This window comes from Rhinichthys klamathensis, unplaced genomic scaffold (assembly GCF_029890125.1).
Source record: "Rhinichthys klamathensis goyatoka isolate OS25496 unplaced genomic scaffold, OSU_Roscu_1.1 h1tg000206l_1, whole genome shotgun sequence".
In the NCBI taxonomy this organism is placed as follows: domain Eukaryota; kingdom Metazoa; phylum Chordata; class Actinopteri; order Cypriniformes; family Leuciscidae; genus Rhinichthys; species Rhinichthys klamathensis.
Genome location: NW_026606731.1, coordinates 85519 through 93304, shown reverse-complemented (window position 1 = coordinate 93304; position 7786 = coordinate 85519). Strand labels below are relative to the sequence as shown.

Genomic DNA, 7786 nt, shown 5'->3' with positions numbered 1-7786 from the left:
AGCATTTTAATAGATTAGAATTAAATTTCCAATACCCTTTATTATTGCCGTTAACACCAGAAGGATTGAAAACTGACTTAATAACAGAATGATCTGTGAGAGGTGCTGCTGACATACAACAGTCAGAAACAATATTTATCATGAGATTAACCAGAAATCTATTCTTGACTTTGCTTAATCCCCTAGCGTTAAGTGAAATACCTGAAAAACAAATATAATAGCCTACACAAATAAACATGCAACTGTAAGTCGATGCAGTCCTAGTCCAACAGACGGACCCTATAAAATGAAGTCGTCAGAAAAGGCAACAATAGGAAAAAACCTTGAAAAAAGCTAGTCCCTCAAATTCCTATTCAATAACTGTATAACTGCCATCCATTCTGATTGTGTCCTTAAAAAACAGACAGAAGACCATTTTTGTATTTAACGCAACAGGCCCTCTTCAGTACCTCATGATCTCAAGTGATTCTCTGTCCATTGATGTATCTGGCACCACCTCTGTAGTTCGCACGTTTGCCGGCTGCTCTTGCTTGCTGTATCTTTGGCCAAAACGCTGCCCGCATCTAACTATCAGCCTTACAGAAATCTTCCAGGAAGCCGAGTCCAAGATCTTTGCAGATGGTGAGGTCTTTGGTCATCCACCACAAAGCGTCTCAGTGTATTCTTGAATTGAATGATGACGTGCCTTGTTTTGTTTTCTTCACGTCTACCCACGCGGTGGACTGAATCAAAGATGTGGTTGATGTTCGGGGACCATGATGGGGAGATTTTCACCAGCAAGTCGGTAACCACCTTGCGTAAATCTTCGCTTTCCTTTTATTTTATTCCACGAATCCTGAGATTCCAGCGGCGCTTGTACCGTTCTAATTCTAAGACCCATTCCATTAGCTCTGCGTTTGTCTTTCTTTAATGCCGAAACTTCTCGACCAGTAGATTGTAACTGATTTACAGTCTTGAATTTCTGCCGCGTTGAACTCGACAGCCTTTGCTATAGGCTACTAGCTAGCATGGGGGCGTTTTGCTGTAGTTGAGAGCCAAATGAATCCACTTTGTCAGTTAGACGCTTTATAGCATCCAAGATGGCATTCATGCCTTCTTTACCTTCTGACCCATGTTTTTTTTTTTTTGTTGCTGACGGATTCTTCATCGGCTAGAAGGGGTCTTTTCTTTTAGCCTTTTCAGTGTACTCTTCCATCCTTACGGCATAATCATGGCAATCCACTGCCTCGTTGCAGCGGGTTAGAATAGAATTATTTTTCGATGTCACGGTGTACTTATTTCTCGGTATTTACTGTATAAAAGTTAGAGGGCATAAAATTACATCAAATGGCATAATAATAACGAATGGATTACAGAACACAAATGCATCCGGTCCGCCATCTTGCCAGAACTCCTTGGACGACTTGCAACTTCCCGCACGATTCTGAAGTGTGCATACGATGGACACTTTACTATCCCATGAGGCCACAGGAGAGGATTTGTAAATGGCGGTGAAGCAACGCAACTGACGCTGGTATAGGTCACATGATAATGACAACATGGCGAACGTAGCATGTCTGGATTACATTCATACTACACACATTCATACTATATAGAACGTACCTTTTTAGCGGTCGTGAGGTAATTATTAATACTAGTCAGGAGAGTTGGACGTAGCCATTGTCTATGTTGGATTTATCACTTCATTTTAATCTCTAGGCCAATAGCGTTTCAACTTACAGTCCACCTTAATGTGGAACAGGTAGCTTTTGCGACCAATTGTAAAGACCTTTCGGGACGCCCCCACCTTTTGGCATGCCCATTGCTCCAACCCACACTTGCTTAAACTTGCACTAAAACTTGAAGCATTAAAAACAAGTTACTAAAAACTCACTTCAGGTCATGCTTTTTTCCTTCTCTGGTCCCAGACACACCCATACAAAATCTACCATTGTATCACTTGTTTCTAAGCAAAATACCATTTGTTTTTACTAAAAGTTGTGGCACAATCACATATACACTATGAAGGTTTTATTTAGGTACAAATAACTGAGGGCACATTACAGTGTGACAATCATGTTTTTTTTTTTAAGTACAGAGAACAGATGGAACCTTTGTTTTCTTTACATAATGTGGCAGGCATGATGTGAAGCATAAAGGCCATAGGTAAACAAATCTGAGATATACTGTATGTTTAATTGGCTTAAGTATTAATTGATTGTGACAATCTCATTTAGAAATCAACAACGTATTACATTAAACATACACGATTTAAAACGGAATGTCCAAGAGTCCATTTGATCAGCATTACCTTGTCTTAGTCCACACCAGAGTACAGTTCTTAAGCATGATGGAATGCTTTTTTAATTGTACAGCAAACATTTTCATCAATGCAAAATATCAGATCAGATGTTTTGATGTTCGTATTAACATCAATCAAAGCAGCGATTCATGTTCCCTTTATTTTAAATGTCTTAAGCAAATTTGTATAGAACACAACATACATGAGAAAGGTTTGTCTGAAATGCACTATTTTCCAGACACGTCTGGACCACATTCGAGAAAAATGTGCAAAACAAAGAAACAAGAGTTAAGTGCCAGAAAACAACTATTTCATAAATAAGTTCTTTATATATCACAGCCAACTAAAAGCCTAAATGACAGAGCCTTTAGTAAAATTACATATAATGAATTTGCATATTACAGTCTTAAAGCAATAAAATAAACACTGCCAAAAATAGCAAAACAGTAATTTTATCTGTTTTACTGGTATCTTGGCCAGGATTGAGGGTTAAAAAATAAAATAAAATCACTGACCATAGCATCAACTGGCTGACACCCGTATTTTATTGTCCATGAATTTTTCCCCTCTGAGTGAAGTGGACTTGGATCTCTAAGCTGACTCCTCTTCTACATGCTAAAGTGCCAGATAAAGTGTCTTTGAAGAATGAGGCACCATACCAGACCTCAGGAGCGCACCACTCAAAGCCTTTTGCAGTTCTGCACTGAGAAGTTGCAGCTATTGATGCTGACCCTTCTCCTGCCCTGGCTATCTGCTACAGGGGACAGTGTTTGAGTCAGGCTGACTTGTGCATTGCTAAAGGATGCTATCCTCCCACTTCCGGCAATCTGCAAGTTGACGGTGGTGGCATAACTTGTTTTTAATGTTGTTTTGGACCCTTGATTAATAACACTATCTTCTGTTTTGCCCTCATCTGGGCAATGAATGGGAGTCTCTCTCTCATTGGGGCTGACTGGAGCAACGTAGGGACAGATCAGGGTGCTCCGACATGTAGATTCTGCAACCTCTATGTCATCTTGCTCTGCCTCGGTGTAGGACAAAGCATCGGTTTCAGTATTGGGCTCTGTGTTGTATTTAATCAACAGATCATGTACATCCGGGCAGGCAATGTTTGTTAAATGTTTTCCATTATGACTGGTCCTTTCGGCTGTTAGTCTGACAGGTGAAAGAGGGCCAGGGCTGATAGAAGATGGGCTACCACTGTATGAACCCCCACGAGGACTTATTAACCCCAATTCTGAACCCACTGACCATCGTCCACTTTCTGCCCAAGACCTGCGTTCCTGTCTTTTTGGACTTGGTGGTCTATCCCCTAGAGCAACAAAGGGCAAACTGTTTCCTCTTAGCCTCCTCTGGCTCTGAGAGATGGTTGCTGAACATGGAGACATCCCGATTGGGGTAGGAGAGATTATTCTGGTGCCTTTTGGTGTAGAGTTTGTTTCCGCTTTTGTTGGAGAACATGCATTTGTTAATGAAGGATTCCTTGGCTGTGGATTAGCAAAGCCCCATACACTTGTAGGAATGCCAATAGGGGGAGGAGAGGTGATTCTGGGGCTCCCACAGGGAGATAGTGAACAAGCTGACGTTGTTCTTGAGATGTCCAAAGATAGAGGGGTAAAAAAGCCACCTTGTCTGGGGGCTCTGGGATTCGGTGGCTTTGTTACCAGATGACTTGAATGGTTCGGGGCAGGTGGAGGGGAGCAGATTCGAGTAATTGGAGAAGGGCAAATAGAGGGGGACTGTACACGAGAGCTGGGCTCGGAGGACGGGAAGGGCCGAGCCACCCTATTGTGCAAGGTTGTTCGTTGAGGATCGTGGAAATGAGGGAGTCCACCCACATTTGAGTGTGGTGCTTTTTTGTGGTTAGTGGCCAACCCATTATTACTTAAACTGTTGTTATTGTTGTTGTTGTTGTTGCCATTTAAACTGGTGCAAGGAGGCTGTTCAAGAGCAGCAGAGCTTGGGCTGTTAGCAGATGGAGTTGAATGGAGGCTAACTGGCGGTGCAGGGGATATTGACCGCTGACTTCGAAAAGGAGGAGGGGTCTGAACTGTTGCTGGACTAGATCGAAGACTGTTTGATCTACATGGGGATGAAGAAGACCTTGGGGGTTGACCTTGGGGATTTCCTACCCCAGTGCTGGATGTGCTTCTAAAACCTGACTCCACACTTAAGTCCAAGGTGATGGATTTAGGTGATGGTGACCTAAGTCTAACTGAAGATGTGGGCAGAGAAGAGGAGCTTACAGGTGGGGAAGCAGTCTGAAGATGTGCACCTCTCTTGGCCATGTTTTGAGAAATCGTCTGACTGATACAAGAGGCAGCAAGAGACTTTGCAAGAGCTGAGGCCGTTGAGGACGGTCTGGAGTTCTGGGCACCTCTAATTGGAGAGGGTGATCGCATTCGCAAGTTTGGGCTAAAGGCAGAGGGTGGTTTTGCATCTAATGGACGTTCAAAATCAAAGGGAATGTTTAATGGCTTATCATTAACAGTATGGAATAAAGATTGTCTGTTATGAGAAAGTCCAAAATCAGAAGTATCCTGAATCTGTTCCTCAGTCCGCAATGAAGTATGTGGCACTCTGAAAAGCAAGATAGGACACAGATTAAAATTAAATCAAATACTTTAGTGCTGTTATATAAACTACAGCAGCATAACCTAGATTTCAACTGGGTACACCCTATAACTACAGCTTGGTTTGTGATATGCTCAGCAGACTACCTTTGATCGACTGAAGATGAATTCCAATTGGCAAAGGGACTCCTCTTTCCAGCAGTGGAGGGTAGATTAGAAGGTCTTTGGCTAGTAAACCTTGGAAGCTCCTCAAACGAAGGTCCACCTAAAGGGGGTGTAGCTGGTGGGCTAAAAGACTTTGAATTATTGCTCAGGTCTTCTTTGGATTTAACATCCAGAGGACTCCACTTGCTGCATGTACCAAGTAGAGGTGGCAGTTGTGTAGGGATAGTTGTATCCTCCTGCAACTGGGCCAAAGGGCATGACTGCTCTGTCCCCTCTGAGATGATCAAAGTGTTTGAAACACAGTTTTTCAAGAAGGCTGCTAGCTGTAATGGGGGACATGGACCTACTTTGTTAACAGAGGTCTCTACAGGTGTTATTTTTTCCAAGCTAGTGGTTTCAGTATCATCTTGGACCTGCTTGGATTTCAAATGTCCTGTATGCATTTCATCTTGTTGATCATCTATGGTCAATATTCTTTCACAGTACTGTACAATTGAGGCACTTTTCTCATCCACACTGTGAGTCTCTTCTTCTAAAATTTTAATGACTACTGGGTCAATAAAATGTTGACTACTTGGACCAGAATTGCTCACAAAAGCAGGGTTTTCCTCTTGCAATATCTGACCTTCTTCAATCCCATTTATTGCAATGAATTTGTCCCCAACATTTGAATAGTTCTCCTGAATGGACTGTGATATGTTGTAAGCATGCTCATTTAAAGGAAATTCAGAGAGGTTGGAGGGCATTTCTTGGACATGAGTTCCAGAAGTTGAAAGTGACAAGGATTGAGCTCCTTCGTGTTGTTTAGACTCACATTTTTCTAAAGAGCTTTCTCTATGGTCTGATATCACCGAGACCTGTGATTCCATAACAGTTGTTAATATTTCAACTGAAGTAGCAGAGGATTCAGCAGAAGAAAAAGACAATGAATCAGATCCAATTGTTGAGATCTCATCTGGAGGCCCAATGAGATTACAATCATTTTCTTGGTGATACATTGTAGACAGCTTCTCCCTTAAAATAATGTGACCAAAAGGCTCAGTAGATGTGGATACTGAAGATTCTTCTGCAACAAAACAATAGGCAACATTTTATTAAACATATTTAAAATAACATATTTTTCAATCACACAAGATTAAACTATATTAAGAGCTCACCTGCGGGCTGACTTAGTATTCTCATATCCCCCCGATGCAGCTGTACTTGCTGTGACTTAGGTGAAGTGCTCCCTTTTCCTTCCACTAACCATGCTTCCCTACTCACTCGTGTTTTCTTCTGATGTAGTGGTACCTTTATGCTGCTTGCCTTGGCAGTGTACATGCGTGCAAGCATTTGTACTTTATTAAGAATCTTTTCTGAGTTCTCTACCAAGCATTGGTTGACTGGTCCACCCTCAAAAAAACCTAAATCTGGTACCTCTGCCATTCCTTCGTAAAGGGTATGACTACATGTTACCACTTTGCCATGACGTGACCACCGGCCAACTTTAATCTGACTGGGAAGGCTATCCAGGCTTCCATTAGAAGACATTCTAGCTCTGGTTCTTCTTCCATATTGAAGAGATGTATCCACTGTATCTGTTATCTGCAGATTAGATGGGTCTGAAGTGTCTGGATGGCTTTGTGGATGTTCATATTGCTTATGCTGTACTAGGGGTGTTGTGCAATTTATAGATGTCTTATTTTTTTCAGGAGCATCTGTGTGTTCAACACAGCTGTTCTCTCTTGAGAGAGGGACTTTCAGATTGTTTTGAGACTCTTGGCCAATTCTTTCTTTCTCCTTCCACAGTTTCATACAGGGACTGAACTCTACAGAAGGATTTTCTGTAGAATGTAGAATTTCTACATCCTTTTGTTCTGCAGTCTTGCTGTCTAATTCTTCTTTTTGTTCTTGTATAATATCTGAATGTGAGAGAGCAGATTCCTGATGTTTGAAAGTCTGGTCAGACTCACTCGTCTGACCACACTGGTCAGCCTGGTCTGATATTGGAAGTAATGAAGATGCTGAGTCAGTTTCAACACAGTCTGAGTGGCCACTCTCAGACTCAACTAGACTGTCTTGTTGAACAGAAACATTGAATCGGGACACAGAATCCTTCACTAATCCTGTAGGAATATTAGAGAAGCTGTTCCTTCGTGCCATCTGACCCTCCTCGACACCTGCCTCTGCTGCCTCATAATAGCTGCGTATCTTCTCAATAATCTGCTTGTCACTTTTGGTCAGTTTTTTTTGCTCAGGTTCTACTTTGGGGACAAGAGAGATGTCAGTTGTTTTCAATGTAGCGGCAATGTGAGCACAAGCTGAACTGGCCTCACATGCCGTCTCATCAGTTTTGTCCAAATTATCAGATAGATGAGGCTCTTCACTTTTACTAACAGAGTCCTCAGTATATTTTTCCCCCTTTTCACTTATGGTCTTTTCCATCTCTGGTTTGGATGATTCACTATGACTGGGCTCTGGTAATGTCAACTCTTCTGATTGATTCACTTCTTTGGAGATGTGCAATGGTGATGATGCTCTCTCAAGCTCCTCTTGTGAAGCAACATTTACTTCACAGGATAGATAGCTGTTCTCATCTTTGTCTGACCCATCCACCAGTTTATTGTCTGCCTCTGAAATGTTGGTATTATTTGTCTGATGTTTATTTTCATCCACCTCAGATAGTAGTGGTTTGGATTCATCTGACTGCTGTGCCTCCAGTGGCTCGACTTCCAGGGACTCTGGAGTCAACTGGCACTATGGAAGACAAAAATGCCATTTTCTTATA

General features: G+C 42.0%; 2 protein-coding genes across 2 annotated transcripts in view; one reads left to right on the top strand and one right to left on the bottom strand.

The window, feature by feature from the left end:
* The window catches only part of tpst1 (tyrosylprotein sulfotransferase 1), a 361312-nt gene that overhangs the window by 279170 nt on the left and 74356 nt on the right, over nt 1-7786 (top strand). The gene's annotated exons all lie outside the window — the stretch shown is intronic.
* The window catches only part of plekhg2 (pleckstrin homology domain containing, family G (with RhoGef domain) member 2), a 37401-nt gene continuing 31671 nt past the window's right edge, over nt 2057-7786 (bottom strand). The window contains exons 3-5 of the mRNA XM_056263285.1: nt 6177-7755; nt 5002-6085; nt 2057-4861 (exon numbers count right to left, since the gene is read on the bottom strand). Of these exons, the coding sequence (XP_056119260.1) occupies nt 2962-4861; nt 5002-6085; nt 6177-7755 (4563 nt within the window). The 3' untranslated portion in view covers nt 2057-2961. The remainder of the gene's footprint in view (nt 4862-5001; nt 6086-6176; nt 7756-7786) is intronic.